At 48.5% G+C, this 18,911-nt stretch overlaps 1 protein-coding gene across 4 annotated transcripts in view; it reads left to right on the top strand.

The window, feature by feature from the left end:
• The window catches only part of CLASP1 (cytoplasmic linker associated protein 1), a 273,357-nt gene extending 254,842 nt beyond the window's left edge, over positions 1–18,515 (top strand). For all 4 annotated transcript variants that reach the window (XM_080667648.1, XM_080667647.1, XM_080667646.1 and 1 more), the window contains 3 exons: positions 1,362–1,568; positions 2,844–2,960; positions 15,827–18,515. In XM_080667648.1, coding sequence (XP_080523774.1) covers positions 1,362–1,568; positions 2,844–2,960; positions 15,827–15,913 — 411 coding nt within the window. In that variant the 3' untranslated portion in view covers positions 15,914–18,515. The remainder of the gene's footprint in view (positions 1–1,361; positions 1,569–2,843; positions 2,961–15,826) is intronic.
• The last annotated feature ends 396 nt before the right edge of the window (positions 18,516–18,911 follow it).

The raw sequence follows: 18,911 nt of genomic DNA, 5'->3' as shown, positions 1-18,911 counted from the left end.
GTTGGAGGGCCCGACTATAATTTAAAAAAAAACTATGAACAAATTCCTATGCGCACTGTGGGCCCGGGACGAGTCGGCTGCTAAGCAGGGCAGGCAGCGGCACCCAGCGGGCCGGATAAATGTATGTCCTCGGCGGGCCGCAGTTTGAGGGCCCCTGGATTAATGCATAATCCCAGTATGTGCCTCTGCAAGTGTGTGCTTTTGTGTCCAGGAGCATGCTGACCAGGTGATGGGGAGTGAGCAGTGATCTTATTTAACGAGACATGTATCCTTTGGTCATGCCTGAAGGAGGCATCTGGTCCTCTCAGGGAAAGCCCAAGAGATCCCCAACAAGAAAGAAATGTGACTTTGAGAATTCAGCTTCTTTAAATAGAACAAGTCCTCCAGCAGACAGAAGGGCGGGCCAGCCTTGCTGGGGACTGTGGTGTGGTTCTGACAGGGCAGACTGGCCCGAGGATAAATGTGCTAGATTTTCACTGTGTTTGTAAGGAAATGCGTACCTGTTTACGGTTTGGTGTCTTCACATATCATTTATGTACATACTCCTTTTTATCAGTAGTAGTTACTGTCATTTACTGACTGGCCAGGTATCTCCATCCCTCCTCACATGATCTGTTTTTATGGACCAGGAAGTGGGGTTAGCATGTGTGAATGGTGGTCTGGGGTTTGTTTCCAGCTCTCTGAACCCAAGCCCCTGCTCGTCCTGTTCTCTGGGTTTTGCACTTGGCTTCCCCTATGACAGGGTGCCTGTGGCCCTTCTTGTGTCCCAATGCGCCGGGGCCCCTTCAGAGGTCAGCTGCTCCTCTGCGGTGAGGTGAGCGTGTGAGCCGGACAAGCAGCTTCCCCAGAGGCTGCTCAGGACCCTCCCTGCAGCTGGAACCCGAGTGCTGTGGCCACTCTGACTTCCTTCCATTTCTCTCGTTATTCCTGCTGTGGGCCCACTGGCGAAGGGGGAGTGTTTCTGTTCTCAGGTCTGATCTCCTCGAGCAGACTCTCCAGTGTCCTTGTACCTAAGAATCTCCCAAGTACTTGACACAGCTGCTGGCCCCAGCCCACAGTCTGAGGCCGCAGGTCTGGGACCCCAGGAGGTGGCCCTCCTAACAAGGTCGCGGCTGCTGCTGCGGTGGAGGGGCAGGGCAGGCTGCACTCGGAGAACCACTTTTCTGAGGTTTTTGTCAAAATCCACTGTACCCGCCTTCCCAGGTCCTCCATACCCCTGTAAAATTACCCTTCAAACTTCCTGAACAACATTGTCCCGAGGAAGTGACGGTGGCATTGAGCAAAGCATGTCGCTCGGCTCTGGAATGAGGCAGCACTGCTCCTGGCTGTGGCACTCACGCTCAGGGGGACCTGTGTTTCAGGTGGTGAGATCCGCCGAGGAAGCTGCGTCCACTCTGGCCAGCTCCATCCACCCGGAGCAGTGCATCAAAGTGCTCTGCCCCATCATCCAGACAGCTGACTACCCCATCAACCTGGCTGCCATCAAGATGCAGACCAAGGTCGTCGAGAGGATTGCCAGGGAGTCCCTGCTGCAGCTGCTGGCTGACATCATCCCGGGCCTGCTGCAGGTGGGCTGGGCACGGTGCCTATGGGCTGGGCGGCTGGGTGCGGTGCCGCTCCCCCTCAGGGGTGCGACGGGGAGCGAAGCCTGGCTTCCCTTGCTAGCTTGAAGCGGGGCAGGTAGGGAAAGTCGGGAGGTGACCTGATTTTAGAACCTGGGAGGCTGTGTGGTGTGGCTGCCTCATGTGTTTTCTCTCAGCTCCCAGTCTACCCTCCCCTGAGTGCAGCAAGGAGGTGTCCTGGCAGCCTGGAACTGGGCTTAAAGAATGAGCTCTGTTTACTGTAAACATATTTGGATCATTTTTGTTGTTGTTCACTCCTTCAACAAACCCTTATTGCGCATCTGTGGGCCTCAGCCCTGGGCAGGTGGGCCATGGAGTGGGAAATCAGACAGTGGTCCTTGCTCTCACCTACCTAGCAAATGTGGATTGAAACCCTCCTGAGCATGAGACATTGAGTTAGATAGGCTCTGGGGGGAAGATGGTCTCCACTGCTAGGCATCACCTCAGGGGTCGGCAGCCTGCATGGACGAGCGGAGATGCCAGGGCTGTGCTAAGCTACCCAGGGAGGTGCGAGCTGACAGCTGGGAACAGAGCAGGAGAGACGATTCCCAGCAGGTAGCAAAAAGAGAAGGGCTCATCCGGGAGGCGGTGTCGCGTGGGGTCCTGGAGAGAGAGTTCCCTAAGACAGGGTAGAGAAATCAGAGCCACGTGCGGTGCTGCTGTTCGCTGAGCATGGGGCCTGGGATTTAAAGACATACTGCTGGGGCCTGGATTATGCCAGGCAGAGGGCACGACAGTGGCTGGGAAGTCCGGAGTCTGTGTGGGGAACAGCAGGCAGGTCCATCCAGGTGTGGGGTGGAGTGGTGGGGGGCGGGATGAGGCGACGGTAGGTTGAGGTCCAGCTCTAGCGGGTGCTAACTGATGTCCGGGCACGAGGGTGAGTAGTTCCCATTTCTTTAAAGGGTTTTCACACATGAAACTTGTTTTACCATCGGAAAGAAGCAAGTTATTGTTCCCCCTTCACCTTTTTCTTGTTCTATCTCTCGATGCTTGGGGGACTGCTGTGGCAGTTCCTTGCAACGGCCCGGGCAGGGCAGGTCAGCCGCAGCTCCCAGCCTCTGGAAAGCTCTCTGGGTTCAGGTGCAGAGCTGAGTTATACCCTGGTTGTTGTTGACAAGTCCAAGGTTGAACTCTAAGGGCACTTGTGGAAATGTTGAAATATTGACAGTGAAGCAAATCTTTGATCTCGTTTCCTTTTTGTGTTCCCCTCTGACTCTGTAGGGTTATGACAACACTGAAAGTAGTGTGCGGAAGGCCAGTGTGTTTTGCTTGGTGGCAATTTATTCCGTAATCGGAGAAGAGCTGAAACCTCACCTCGCACAGCTCACGGGGAGCAAGGTATGGATCCTGTTACATGGCTGAGGCGCCACCTGGGCTCTGCCAGCGTGTCAGAACTCGCTGTCCGCAGCTCTGGACCCCACAGGCTTCCTCATCATGTGTGTTGTAGTTGGGCCTCATTTCTCCGAAAGCGTTTTCCTAAAGGTAAAAGTGACCAACTAGATAGTTAAGTCACGGTAAGTTGCAGCGGGGTCTCTCGTAACTCTGTCTATTCCCAAAGGAACCAGCTTGTCTTCTTTCACAGATACGCTAAGGAGATTTGCCTGCTAGCTTACCAGCTTCCTGGGTCAGAACTGGGTTCTCGGGGCATCCACAGTACTGGTGGCTGACTCTCACCATGTGCCTGCCAAGCCCCAGCACCATTCTCTGCACTTGGTGTTGTTGGCTCATTTACTCCTGACAGCATCCCTGTGGCTAAGGACAGGTACCCCACGTTTAACCTGCCGAGAGCATACAGGGATCTTAACTCCAGAAACCAGCATTTCAACTCCCTGTGCTGCCGCTGATGTTTCTTTAAGAGTAGTTTAGAATCGGGCAGAAAATAGGAAAAAGGACTATTGGCTGGAGTGCTTATTGGTTTAAAAATAAACTCAGATCTGCTGAGCCTGCTATGTGAGAGCAGATAGAAACTAAAGCTCTGGCAGGAGAGGCGAGGGTGGGAGGCGGGTGCCTTGGCGATCTCCGTGGAGAAGGCCCGAGCTGCTCCAGGACTGCCTGTGGGGAGGGGCCCTGGCAGCGGTGCGATTAAAAGAGCAGGAAGCTAGCGGCGCCTGACCTTGCTCCTGAGGAAAGGAGGAATCAGCAGGTGACACCGTGCGCTGGTCCTTTGACACAGTGGGGCACACAACAGGAGTCCTGCTTTCCCAGAGTTCCCAGCAAAGCTGCCTCTGCCCGCCTTTCCAGAAAGAGCACGGCCTGTGGGACCCTCAGCACAGCTGACACTTCAGGCCACTGTGTGTGTGGGGGGAGGGGCGTCCGGTGTGTTGTAGGGAATTTAGCATCCCTGACTGCCACCTATAGATTCCAGTAGCACACCTTGCCCCTCAGTTGTGACTCACTAAAGTCTCCGCATACAGCCAGGTATTCCCTGGAGGACAAAACAGCCCCTGGTTAAGAACCACTCTCCTTGCAGGCAGAAATGAGCATCGAGATGGGAGATGTGTGCAGCAGATGTGGTGAGGGGTTTGGGGTCTGCTGCTCCCGATGCCATTCCAGCTTTCCCTTCCCCCTCTGCTCCCACACAGCCTCCTCACTGATCCCTTTCCTGACCCCCATCTGGAAGGACTGGGCTGAGAGTCCCAGTGTGTGCTAGGCCAGGAACCCCCTCCCCTCTTCTTGCCTCCATCAGGGGCCTATGGGTGGTTCATGGCCGCAGTGAAGGCCTAGAAGACAAAGGGAGTTCGATTTATGAAATAGACAATTCATCCATAATTCATGTAATCCGAGCTCAGCTGTGTTTACACTTTTTACCTTCCTAACGAGGGAGCTGTGCAGTCATCTCACATGACCCTTCTCATGAGGAGCTGAGAATTACAGGTGTCTTCTCATCCCCGCCCTCAGTCAGCCCTGCTGCTGCTCCCTCTCAGTGGGGGCCTTGGGTCTGGAGCCCAGGTCCTGACCAGGAGCCAGGCCTTCCCCACCCCCAGCTAAACGTTCTTTCTTAACCATTTCAAGTGTACGATTCACTGGCACTAAGTGCATTCATATTGTACAACCGTCACCACCATCCATCTTTAGAACTCTTCACCATGTAAAACAAGCTCTCCCCGTTAAACAGTGACTCCCCCGCCTGCCCTCCCCCGCCCCCCCCCAAGCCCTGGCAACCACCATTCTACTCTCTGTCTCTCTGAACTGGCTCCTCAGGTGCCTCATGTAAGTGGGATCATGCAGTGTCTGTCTTTTTTGTGACTAGTGATGTGTGGCACACATCAGAATTTCCTTCTTAAGGCTGAATAAAGTACTCCATTTGTTGCACATACAGCATTTTGGTTACTTCTTGGTGATGCACACTTGAGTTGTTGACACCTTCGGCTATTGTGAAGAACACTGCTATGGACATGGGTGTTTGACAGATATCTCTTCAAGTCCCTACTTTCAGTTTTTGGGTATATCCAGGACTAGAATTAGCGGATCAGATGATAATTGCCAAACTGTTTTCCACAGTCGCTACGCCAATTTACACACCCAATCAAAGTGTAAAGGGTTTCAATTTCTCTACGTCCTTGCTAACACTTGTTATTTACTCGTTTTGATAAGTAGCCATCCAAACAACTGGGGCAAGGTGCTATCTCATTGCTGTTTTGATTTGCATGCTCTTAATGATTGGTGAGTTGAGAATCTTCTTATATGCTTGTTGGCCAATTGTCTCTCTTTGGAGAAATGTCTATTCAAGTCCTTTTCCTTTTTTTGAATTGGATTGTTTGGTTTTTGTTACTGTTAAGTTTTAGAAGTTCTCTTTAAGTTCTGGGTATTAATTCCTTGTCTGTTTATGCACAAAATTTTAAATATTTGTGAAGTTCAATTTAAAAAAAAAAATTTTTTGTTGCTGTTCTTTTGGTCTCATATCCAAGAAATCATTCCAAATCCAGTGTTGTGAAGCTTTTTCTCTATGTTTTCTTCTAAGAGTTTTATAAATTTAGCTCTTACACACAGGTCTCTGATCCATTTTGAGTTAATTTTTGCATAGGTGTTAGGTAAGGGTCCAACTTCATTCTTTTGCTTGTAGATGTTCAGTTTTCTTGATACTATTTGTTGAAAAAACTACCCTTTTTTCATTGAATGGTCTTGGCACCCTTGTCAAAAATCATTTGACAACTTATGTGAGGGTTTATTTCTGGGCTCTCTGTTTTTTTCCATTGGTCTATATGTCTAGCTTTATGACAGCACACTATGTGGGGTTTTTTTTAAATCTTTATTGTTGAGACTATTACAGATGTACCCCTTTTATCCCCACATTGCCCACCTCCACCTGGTTCCCACTCCGCCTCAGGCCTTCACCACCCTATTGTCTGTCTCCATAGGTAATGCGTGCATATATAAGTTTTTTGTTTAATCATTTCCTGCTCCCCTCTGCTCCTTTCCCTTTGAGATTTATCAGTCTGTTCCATGTTTCCATAATTCTGGTTCTATTTTATTCATCACTTAATTTTGTTAATTAGATTCCTTTTTTATTTATTTTGATTTGTAGATACACTTGTTGATAGATATGTATTTACTAGGGGCCCGGTGCACGAAATTTATGCACTGGGGGTGGGGGGGGGGGTCCCTCAGCCCAACCTGCCCCCTCTCACATACTGGGAGCCCTTAGGGGATGTCCTACTGACTGCTTAGGCCGCAGTCTGGCCTCCCTTTGTGGGAGGCGACGGGGCTGATCAGGGGAAGGCACCAGCCCCATCACCCCACTGCTGCAGCCACTGTCAGTCACCACAGCCACCAAGGTGTTTTCATCAACACAGATTCCAGTCCCTTCACCATGAAAAAATGACAACTTTCTTTAGGCATTTTCAAGATGTGTCTTTCATAGGATATGACATTTCTTTTTTTTTTTTTTTTTTTTTCATCCTCACCTGAGGATATGTTTCCATTGACTTTTAGAGAATGTGGAAGAGAAAGGGAAAGACAGAGAGAAACATCAAAGTGAGAGGAACACTTTGATTGGTTGCCTCCTGCATGAGCCCTGACCTGGGCCCCGGCCAGGGAGGAACCTGCAACCTAGGTACATGCCCTTGATCAAAATTGAACCCAGACCCTGTGGTCGGCAGGCCGAGGCATTATCGACTGAGTCAAACGGGCTAGGGCAGGATATGACATTTCTTAGCCCTCCAGCAGCGGACCTTTGTGTTTTTTTCCAGAAGTGTGGTGGAAAAACCCTAGATCACCTTTTTGGATTCTTATTACCCAAGTTACTAAGAATATTACCAGTGGCATACAGGAAGCTTAGCCAATGAGAAGCCAGAAAAGGTGTTTCCTCTGTAGTTCACACCAAACGCTGGCTGGGCCCTGCCCAGGCCTAAAGCCTCTGGCCGAAGCTTTAGGCCTGAGCAGGGGACCCCCAGCTCCCTCTGATTGCCGGCTCTGACCCTGCCCAGGCCTAAAGCCTCTGGCTGAAGCTTTAGCCCTGGGCAGGGGACCCCTAGCTCCCTCCAATCGCTGGCTCCACCCCTGACCCCTTAGCTCTGATCGCAGGCTTGGCCCTGCCCAGGAGCCCCCTGGCTCAGGCCCTTCCCAGGCTGCTCAGGGCCCACGCGGGGCCTACCTCAGAGTGACCTGGGTGCCAGGATGTTCCTGGGACCCAGGCGCTGGGCACCTATGTATGCAAATTAACCGCCATCTTTGTTGGGTTAATTTGCATACTCACTCTGACTGGCTATGGGCATAGTGGAGGTACGGTCAGTTTACATGTTTGTCTATTATTAGGTAAGATTACCATTTTATTGTTCATATTTTTTATCTTCTTCCTCCTCAACATTTCATGTTATACTGATAGGTGGTGATGAACTCCTTTAGCTTTTTCTTGTCATTAAGCTCTTTATCTGACCTTCATTTCTAAATGTGAGCTTTGCTGGGTGGAGTATTCTTGGTTATAGGTCTTTGCTATTCATCACTTTGCATATTTCTTGCCATTCCCTTCTGGCCTGCAAAGTTTCTATTGAGAAATCAGTTGACAGTCATATGGGCGCTCCCTTGCAAGTAACTAACTGCTTTTCTCTTGTTGCTTTTAAGATTCTCTCTTTGTCTTTACCTCTTGGCATTTTAATTATGATGTGTCTGGGTGTGGGCCTCTTTGGGGTACTCTTGTTTGGGACTCACCGTGCTTCCTGGACTTGTAAGTATTTCTTTCACCAAGTAGGGGAGTTTTCGGTCAGTATTTCTTCAAATAGGTTTTCAGTATCTCGCTCTCTCTCTTGTCCTTCTGGCACTCCCATAATGCGAATGTTGGTATGCTTGAAGTTGTCCCAGAGGCTCCTTAGACTATTTTCATATTTTTGGATTCTTTTTTCTTTTTGCTCTTCTGATTGGGTGTTTATTCCTTCCTCATATTCCAAATGGCTGATTTGATTCTCAGTATCCTCTACTTTTGATTGGCTTTAAAATATTCTTCATTTCAGTTAGTGTATCCTTATTTCTCTCTGGTCCTTTTTTAGGTCTTTGACATTCTCATTAAGATTCTTGAGCAACTTTATAACCATTGTTTTGAAGTCTATATCCAGTAGTTTGCTTGCTTCCATCTCATTTAGGTCTTTATCTGGATATTCTGTTCTTTCATCTGCGACATGTTCATTTGTCTCCGCATTTTGGCTGCTTCCCTATGTTTGTTTCTGTGTATTAGGTAGAGCTGCTGTGTCTCCTGTAATTGGTGGAGTGGCCTCTTATGTATGTAGTAGGTGTCCTGTAGGGCCCAGTGATGGACTCCCCAGTGACCTGAGCTCTGGATACTTTAGGTGCATCCCTGTGTGGTGTGCATAGTCTTGTTGTAGTTGACCTTGATTGCTGTTGGCATAACTGGGAGGAATTGATCTCCAGGCCAGTTGGCTGTGAGGACTAGCTGCAACTACAGTGGAAGAGCTGCTGTGCAGGAGACACCCCTACGGAGCAGGACTTGCTTCAGTTTGGCTTTCGTGCTCACTGAGTCTGCCCCTTAAGTGTGCCGCTAGTGGATATATAGAGTTGTAATCTGCTATGGTCAGAAGCTGTCCACTGGGTGCACTGGCTCTGGGGCCTCCTGGGGAGTGCAAAGTCAGCCACTGCCCGGGGTGACCCGGCAGGAGCTACAGAGAGATCCGCAGATGGCTGCTACTTGTATTGGGCTAGGAAGTGCCCAGGAGAGGCCAAGCTGTGAAGCAAGGCAGGCTGCTGCTAGTGGCAGGTCTTGGGCCTCTTATTGATAAGTATGGGGCATGCTGATGCAGGCTGCTGCTTGAGAGATTTTAGGAATGTCTGAAGCCTGAGCCAGGACAGGTCATTGATATGGAAAAGCTGCTGTAAACAGCTTGGGTGGGGCAGTGTCTCAGGGAATCACCAGGGCAGAGGGAACAGTGTGAGCCACACTGATGGAAACTCAGATATGGCTGCAGGCAGCTCTGCAAACGGGGAGGTCTCAGCATAGGAACAATGACCCCTGTGGGCACCCCTGACTGGGAGAACACCGCCCCCGAGTTCTTGCTCCAATGCCAGACAATCCAGTTCCTCTCCATATGTCCCTGAATCCCCCTGAACCATTGCCCCAGTGATGGATCCCAGAGGGATCTAATCCCTAGTAATTTGGTGCTCCAGCACTTTTAAGAGGGACTGCCTGGGTCTCCAGCACCCTCCTTGTCACTCAGCCACAATCTCTGCTGGTTTTTACAGCCTAAAGTTACGGGACTGCTTTTTCCAGCTGTGGAACCCTGGGCTGGTGTTGTGGTGTGAGGTTGGGAGCCCTTGATTCTCATGGGAGGTCTCCACAGCAGAGATCTCCCTCCCAATTAAAAACACCACAGCCCTGGTGTGGCTCAGGGGATAGAGCCTCAGCCTTCCAGGTTTGATTCCAGTCAAGGGCACGCACCTCGGTTGCTGACTCCCAGCCCTGGTCGGGGCATGAGGGAGGCAAGCAATTGGAAATCCTCTCTGTCTCTCCCTCTCCCTTCCATTTTCTCTAAAAGTCAATGGAAAAAATATCCTCAGGTGAGGATTTAAGATAATAATGATAATAGTAATAACAATAACAACAAATAAATAAAAATAAAATAAAAGCACGCCACATGTGGGTGTTGGACCAGCTCATTCCATGCCTCCGCCCCTCCTACCAATCTCCATGTACTTTCTTCTTCTTTAGTTGTAGGACTTCCATTCAGCCAGATTTCAAGTGGTTCTGAATGATGTTTGTACTTTATTTTAGTTGTAATTCTGCTGTGGTTGTGGGAGGCGGCAAGGACCCCTGTTTACCTACGCCCCCATTTTTGTTCTCCTTTATGGTTGATTTTTCATTTCTGTAAAAACCTCAATGGGATTTTGAGAGAGATTTTATTGACTTTACATAGCTTTTGGGGGCCATGTTGGCATCCTAATAATTGTCTTAAATTCTATGAGCATTGGGTGTCTTTTTTATTTATGTGTGTCTTTAATTACTTTTAGCAACATTTTACAGTTTTCATTTTGCAAGTCTTTCACTTCATAGATTTAGTTATAGTATTTTATTTCTTATGTTTTTAGAAATGGAGATGTTTTCTTAATTTTCTCTTCATTGTTAGTGTAAAGAAATGCAACTGGTTTTTGGTCATTGTTTTTTGTATCCTGCTACATTGCTGAATTTGTTTATTACTCTTAACTTTTTCTGTGGAATCTTACGAATTTTCTACATATAAAATCATCTCATCTGTAAACAAAGATAATTTTACTTTTTCCTTTCTAATGTGAATGCCTTTCATTTCTTTTCCTGCCTAATTGCTCTGGCTGGAACTTATCCTATCTAATAAAAGAGTAATATGCAAATTGACCATCACTCGAACACACAAGATGGCTGCCCTCATGTGGACACAAGATGGCCACCACAAGTTGGCCAGCAGGGGAGGGCAGTTGGGAGGGACCAGGCCTGCAAGGAAGAGCAGTTGGGGGCGATAAAGCCTGCAGGGGAGGGCAGTTAGGGATGACCAGGCCAGCAGAGGAGGGAAGTTGGGGGGGACCAGACCTGCAGGGGAGGGCAGTTGTGGGGGACCCAGGCCTGCAGGGGAGGGCAGTTAGGGGTGACCAGGCCTGCAGGGGAGGGAAGTTAGGGGCAAACAGGCTGGCAGGGGAGCAATTAGGCATCAATCAGGCTGGCAGGGGAGCAGTTATGCATCAATCAGGCTGGCAGGGGAGTGGTTAGGGGGTGATCAGGCTGGCAGGCAGAAGTGGTTAGGGGCAATCAGGAAGGCAGGCAGGCAAGCAGTTGGGAGCCAGCAGTCCTGGATTTTGAGAAGGATGACTGACTGCCTGTTTAGGCCCGATCCTAAACAGGCAGTTGGACATCCCTCGAGAGGTCCCAGATTGGAGAGGGTGCAGACTGGGCTGAGGGACACCCCCCCCCACCCCGTGCACGAATTTCGTGCACCAGGCCTCTAGTAGTTCAATATTGAGTAGAATTGGTAAAAGCAGGCATCCTTGCCTTGTTCGTAATCTTAGAAAAAAAGGCTTTGTCTTTGTCATTGAGCATAATTTTCGCTGTGGGCTTTTCATATATAGCTTTGGATATGTTGAGATAGTTTCCTTCTATTCCTAGTTTGAGTATTTTTATCATGAAATGTATTGAATTCTGTCAAATTTTTTTCTGCATCAATTGAGATAATTGTGGGTTTTTTTTTTCTTCATTCTGTTAATGTGATGTATATGTAATATTGATCAATTTTCATATGTTGAACTATCCTTGCATTTCAGGAATTTATCCTCAGTTATGTTATATAACGTTTTTAATATGCTGTCGAATACTGTTTTTTAGCCTTTTCTTGAAGATTTTTGCATCACTGTTCATAAGGGATCTGTAGTATTCTTGTAATGTCTTTATCTGGCTTTGGTATCAGGACAATGTTAACTTCATAGCATGATTTTGAAAGTGTTCTTTTCTCTTTAGTTTTCTGGAAATACTTGAGAAGGATTGTATTAGTTCTCTAAATGTTTGGTAGAACATTTGAAGTAAAGCCATCTGATCTTTTCTTTGTCAGGAGATTTCTTACTACAATTTAGTATCCTTACTAGTTATAGGCCTGTTTAGTCTTTCTCTTCATGATTCTGTCTTGGTAGGTTTTGTGTTTCTAGGAAATTATCCATTTCATCTAGTTATCTTAATTTGTTGGTGTACTATTGTTTATAGTATTCTCTTGTAATATTTTTTATTTCTTTAGACTCTGTAGTAATGTGCACACATTCATTTCTGATTTTAGTAATTTGAGTCTTTTTTTTAGTCAGGTTAGCTAAAGGTTTGTCAATTTTGTTGATTTTGTTGTTGTTGAAGGAATCAACTTTTGGTTTCATTGATATTTCTGTTTTTGTTTATTTATCTCTGCTCTAATCTTTAGTATTTCCTTCATTCTACTAGCTTTGGGTTTAGTTTATTCTTTTTCTAGTTCCTTAAAATGTAAAGTAATGTTAACGTTAAGGAATCTTTTTTTTTTTAATGTAAGCATTTACTGTTGTAAATATCCCTCTTTGCACTGCTTTTGATGCATCTCATAAGTTTTGGTATGTTTTGTTTTCATTGCATTTCTTTCAAGGTATCTTCTAATTTTCTTTGTGATTTCTTCTTTAACCCATTGGTGATTTAAAAGTGTGTTCAATTTCTACAGATTTAGGGATTTTTTTATAGTTTTCTTTTTGTTATTGATTTCTAGCTTCATTCATTGTGGCCAAAGATGATACTTTGAATGATATTTATCTTTTAAAATCGGTTGAGGCCCTGGCCCGGTAGCTCAATTGGTTAGTGTATTGTCCCGATATGCCAAGGTTGTGAGTTCAATCTCCAATCAGGGTACATACAAGTATTAACCAATGAACACATAAATAAATGGAACAACAAGTCAATGTTTTCTCTCGAAAAAAGAAATCTCTTGAGATCTAATTTGTTTCTTAACAGATAGTCTGTCTTGGAGATGTTCCACGTGCATTGAAAAGAGTGTGCATAATGTTGTTTGGTAGAATGCTCTGTGTGCTTGTTAGACTAGTTGGCTTACTGTATTGTTCGAGCCTTTTTTATCCTGATTTTCTTTTCATTTCTTCTTCTCATTTTCTTTCTAGTTCTTTCCATTATTACGAGGGGGTTATTGAAGTCTCAAATTATTGTTGTAAAACTGTTTCTTCCTTCAGGTCTGTCAGTTTTTACTTTATATATTTGATATCATGTTTTTTTTTTTTTGTTTTTTTTTTTAAATATATTTTATTGATATTTCACAGAGAGGAAGGGAGAGGGATAGAGAGCTAGAAACATCGATGAGAGAGAAACATCGATCAGTTGCCTCCTGCACACCTCCCACTGGGGATGTGCCCGCAACCAAGGTACGTGCCCTTGACCGGAATCGAACCTGGGACCTTTCAGTCCACAGGCCGACGCTCTATCCACTGAGCCAAACCGGTTTCGGCTATATTTGATATCATGTTATTAGATGCATAAATGTTTGTAATCGTTATGTTTTTGATGTATTGATCTTTTGTTAATATATAATTTCCTTCTTTGTCTCTTGTAAGCTTTTTTGATTTAAAGTCTATTTTATCTGATATTAGTATAGCTACCCTGTGCTCTTGGTTACTGTTTGCATGGAATATCTTTTCCATCCTTTCACTTTCAACCTATTTATGTCTTTGGATCTAAAGTGAATTTTTTGTAGATAGCATATAGTTGAATCATGTTCTTCTGTCCACTCTGCCAATCTCTGTCCTTTGATTGGAGAGTTTAATCCATTTATATTTACAGGAGCTACTGATAAAGGAAGAGGGCCTTCTAGCATTTTGGTATTTGTTTTCTATATACTGTAAAGCTTTTACTTCCCTCCTTTTCTGCATTATTGTCTTTTGTGTTTGTTTGCTTTTTGTACTGAAATATTTTAATTCCCATTTCCTTCTGTGTGCACTCTGTAGCTGTTTTCATTGTGCTTACCATGGGGATTGCATTTGACATTCTAAAGTTACAATAGTCCCATTTTAATTTACACCAGCTAATGAGCAAGCTTTCTGAACCCTGGCTTTTTTATTTGTAAAACAGGAGACCCTGTTCTACCTACCTCGAAGGATTTTTATAAGGCTCAAATACGATGATAATTAGCATCAAAGCTCCTTGTAGGCTGTTAAACATGTACACATCATTAACTCTAGTGTTGTCTGTCCCTTGTACTTACAGTTGTATTCTAGACTTGACTGGGTGGATACATTATGATCTGAGTTGCAAAGAAGTATAACAGTAGTTAATAACTCATTTTTAACTGGCCTTACATAGAAATATCTTGTCTTCTAGATAACTTTTGTTTTTTTAAAAACTCGTTCATTCCACAGGTATGTGTTAGGGACCTGCTTTCTTCACTACAGTATGCCAAGGCATGTGGGAAAAGCAAAGCTCATCCTGCCCAAAGTAATGTACACAGCTGGGGTCAGGCTGGAACATGGGGAACCTCCGTAGCAGCCCAGGAGTGAGCAGCGTGTAGTGAACGTCGTGCAACAGGCTCTGATTCTAGGTTCTAGGCCAGGGGTGGGCAAACTTTTTGACTCGAGGGCCACAATGGGTTCTTAAACTGGACCAGAGGGCCGGAACAAAAGCATGGATGGAGTGTTGTGTGAACTAATATAAATTCAAAGTAAAGGAGCGGAGGGGAGAGCAAGAGAACCCTCCGCTCTTTCGGCTCCGCGGGCCGGATCCGGCCCACGGGCCGTAGTTTGCCCACGGCTGTTCTAGGCCATGGGAGCCGGAGGAAAGGGGAGGCTTCTTGGAGGAAATGGGACCAAACGGGGCTGGGTTGGGCTGGGCAGTGGGGGGTGAGCTGCTTGGGAGGGAGGAAGGAGCAAACAGCAGGAAGGAACAGTGAGAGCAATCAGAGAGGGGCGTTCCGAGGACACGTTTCTGAACAAGGAGCTACAGAAGGCACCTTGGAAGTGTGACTGCTCTTCATTTTGCAGGTGGGGAAGTTGAGGGTCAGGAAGTGTTTTGTCTGAGGTCACATAACTAGTTAGTGTGAAGTTGGTTCTAGAATTCTGCATCTGTTGAGCCTCAGGCCAGGGTTCCCCTGGGTCCTGGTTGGCCCTGGAGGTGTCATACTGAGCTTCAGAGCATTCAGATGGCGCTTTCATCATATTAACCGTTTTAAGATTGAAAAGGTGAGGAATGAAAAACAAACTAGTGGGGAGTGTAAGTTACCATGGCCTAGCCGCTACTGGTGAAAAGAGGACAGCAAGGCAGGCATGGGCGTGAGCAATGGCAGCTCCAGGATGGCCATGCCGACTCCCTGTGTGGAGAGCCCACAGCACGGATTCCGTCTCCGCGTGCATGTGGCGGAGAGCACCTGGGGCCGGGCCGGGGGTGGCGTCTCTGTTGGGGGCTCTGTAGCTACTGTGCCTGTTCCTTCTGGTCTTCAGAGGGCCCTCCTCTCATGCACCACACAACACAGCTCACCCAGCACCTCTCCCTGGGCCCTTGGAGAGCAGCCCCGTGGGAGGGGCAGCTGTTTAGTGCTGCAGTGTCTGGTGTCAGGGAGGTCTGTTTGCTGGAAGCAGCAAGGAGTCTACTGCTGCCTGTACAAGGAGGCGGCATGTGCCATGTTGCAGTAGCGGTGAGGGGGCCACGTTGCAGTAGCGGTGAGGGGGCCACGTTGTGGTAGCGGTGAGGGCGCCACGTTGCGGTAGCCGTGAGAGGGCCACGTGATACAGTGTGCAGAGTAGAAAGGAAGACTGGACTGCATCCAAGTGAGCAGCTGGGAGACCGCCGTGGGGAGGTGGCCTTGGCGGGGTCTGCGATGCCCAGGGCTGCGTGGGTTCAATAGGCTGAAGTGGGGTGGAGAGAAGGTATGCCGGGTGGAAGGAACAGCTGGGGTACAAACGACATCTAACCGTGGCTGAGCTGCTTTATCCCTGGGGGGCCTGGGCTCTGCCCTGCTTGCCGCCAGCATGGACGGAGCTGTTGGCTGCAGGTGCCCTTGAGGTGGGGGATCTGTCCGTGTGCCTTTTCCAAGGGGCCCTTCTTTGTAGGACCACATGGCATTCTCTCCTCCGGGCCTGACCTCCTTTCTGTCTCTGGCCCTGGCAGGCGTGGAATGAGGCATCGACACCCAGTAAATGTTTGTATAATGAGTTTCCCAGTTAAAGGATGCCGGGTTTTTCCTGTTTTCCACTTCCCGACTGCCTCGCCTCCTGCTAACCCAGCCCTCTCTCCCTTGCAGATGAAGCTATTGAACTTGTACATCAAGAGGGCGCAGACCACGAACAGCAACAGCAGCTCCTCCTCCGACGTCTCCACACACAGCTAATGGTCGCGCGGGGGTCCCGAGCCGCAGAACCGCGGTGCCTCTCACAGACCTTCCCGCCCCCTCGTAGGCTCCAGGTCAGGACGAGGAGGCCACAGATATTTATTACAATCAGTATTTGGTCCCTTGCAGCTTTTGTGTAGAATCTTACTGGCATTGAATGTAAAGGAGCAAGGCCTGTTTTGCGTCTTCACACACAACTGAAGGAGTGAAAGAGCCATGCCGTCTCCAGCGCTGAGATGGCACATGGGGCACAGTGTGCGAGCCCGCCCTCCAGCCAACACCCGACGGGAGAGCGCGCTGCAGTGAGCAGGAGGGCATGGTGGTCTGTGTTTCTCTTCCATCTTAGCATCCTGCGTTCTGGATGTGGCCGTGTGGGGCAGGTTACCCCCCCCCCCCAACTGACGCCATGAAAGGGTTAATTGTACCTCTTTAAGTTGTATTTTGAGACCTGCTAAGAATGTGAATCACTTGGCAAGAATGGAGGAAAACCTGGAGATGGCCTCTGACAGACCCCCAGGGTGTTGCTTATGTACCTGGGCCGAAGGCGGCGGCCCTCACACTAGTGTGGGCTCCTGTGGGGCGGCACTCCGCGCAGTGCCCGATGCTGTCCTGCTGCCGCCGCGGCTTCTGGGAAGTCTGAGGAAACTGTCTTCAGGGGCTCCTCTCGGGCCCTGGTCTTGGTCTTTCTGACTCGGTGCCATCATCTGTCCCCTTCCCCCACACCCCTCCCACTAGCGTTTGCTTAAGCTGCTCAGTTCTCACTTAACCTGGTGAGTGGCACCTGTACCATCTCAGTTTTCATTTCTCAGTTTAATTTGGAATTAAGATCCAAGAAAAGTCTAGAGAGAATTACTATTTTTAATTTTATGGACTGAAGTACTTCATTGATCTTCTGTTGAAATAGTCATTGTTTAAGGAAAAAGTAATTATGGTGAATGGCAAATTGCTGAAAAACAGGATTTGTAACACAATTTTAGAGTCTGCTTCCTTTTCTTTGGTAAGAAATTCCCAGAGTAACCACCCATTTTAAAAAGTTTCTTGAGAGTCTGATTGCTTCAAAGTCATTATTGGTTTAAAATCTTGGTGAAAGAAGCTTTAAGTAAAATTATTAAAGCAAATGGAAATTCTGAATGCGATCATGAGGGTTTCTGTCGCCCGCTGGAGAGCCTCTAAACTACAGTGCCCTTCACAGGAGGGAGAACCTGCTCTCCTCCTGCCTACCTGCGGCACGTGCCGAGCAGGGCTGAGCCCCCAGCAGCCGCCGTGCGAGCAGAGATTTTCAGGTTCTCACTACTGTCCTCCTCTCCCCTCTGACCTCCAGCTTCAGCGTTGGAAGTCAGGAAAGACACTGTAGCAGAAAGAACGCATTTCATTCAGATTTTATTTTAGATACTTTATTTGGAAATAGGCCCCAAGAATGAAGGTGCAGGAACAGGGAAGCCAGGTGCCTTCACTGCGTGTGTGTGCGCGTGTGCATGTGTGTGCGTGAGTGTGTGTGCAGGGTCTCTCGCACTTGTAGGGAGTGCCATGGTTGGATGTTACTGGCTTATTCTGGCTCAGAACACAGCAGGACCAGGCCGTACTTCCATTGCTAGATGCTACTTGTTAATATTTCACTAAGGGGGTTTTTCATGCTCTGCAAGGGGTCAGAGCGGAGGTCTCCATTGCTGCTGTTGTACAAGTGCGGCTCAGGCTGGGTTCTCTTCCTCCTCCGACGGTGCGGCCTAGGCCACCACAGCACCTGCCTGGGGGAAGGACCTGGAGCATGGCAGGCTGTCCTCATGGCACTCACAGGGCTCGCCTGAGCGTCACTGGCCCGTCTTCAACCCCAACTTAGAGAGGTGCGGTCCCTCCCAGGCGTCCAGCCCCAATCCAGCATCCGCCAGGCTAAGACCCGCATGCCACCACCGCACAGAGAGCTGCGCACTGCCTGCAGCCCCGCTTCCCTGCAGGGCGCCTGTCCCCATGAGAAACACAGAGAGCAAAGCACCCAGACCGGGTTTGCCTCCCTGTCTGCCTGATGTCCAGGGCACCCACAGCCCCCTGAACACAGCGCTGGGCCAGCTCCCGCTTTCCAGCCGCTGCCATCATCGAGGTCGAGGCCGCGGCTGGCGAGGCAGCTCCTCAAGGACACTCCCCTCTGGGCCACGGCCACGGCCGCTCTGGCCCAGCACTCGCTTTCAACACCCGCTGCAGCTAATGCAACAGGGTTTTGTCCCATCTTTCTCTCTCCCCGCCACCCTTTATTTATCAAGCATAACACACGGCAAAGAACGGCAAGTCAGAACTTTGTAGAACCCGCAGGACTTTGCTGACGGTGACGTTTGGAAGTGGAAAAATGCTCTGAAAATACTGGCCACCAAATGTTCCGTCAGTGCTGTGTGCACATGCATGGTCCCACACCCCCAGGTTGGGTTTCTGTTTTTTGGTTTTATTTGGGGGGGGGGGAGGGGTGGCTTTTTCACGTTACATCCCTGTCTGTATTTATATCTTCTTCGTCTCACTCTCCAGTGTATCATGGCAAATGTACAGAATCTTTTGTTAATAATGTAGGATTTGCTAAAAAAGAAAAAATAAAAGAACCCTTTTGAGTTTGCCCTAGAATAAGTGATGCTTAATTCCGTGTCCTGCTTGGGGGCATCTTTCTCCTCGCCCTGCTCTGGGGTGGCCTGGCCACGCTGGCATCGGAGCGTGGCCACGACTGTGAAGAAAGCGGGGGCTCCATCCTGGAGGCTCTTTCTCACGACAGGAGCCTGTCCCGCCTGCCGGGCGCTGCTGCGTGCCGTGTGCTGGACATTGCGCAAGAAGACACCTGGGAGCTGCAGGAGCGGGGCCTGCCTCCCGGCCCTTCCCTCGGCCTAGGGGGGAGCACGTGGGTGCAGAGCCTCAGACCTGCCTGTGCCTCGGGGGCCTGGGGAGGGCTCGCAGGGCGTGGGCCTCAAGGAACGCCGGCCCCCAGGCACCAGGGCATTTCTCTGGAGTTTTACTTACATGTTGT

This window comes from Plecotus auritus (assembly GCF_963455305.1).
Source record: "Plecotus auritus genome assembly, chromosome: 5".
Classification (NCBI taxonomy): Eukaryota; Metazoa; Chordata; class Mammalia; order Chiroptera; family Vespertilionidae; genus Plecotus; species Plecotus auritus.
This window is presented reverse-complemented; position numbering and strand designations above follow the sequence as displayed.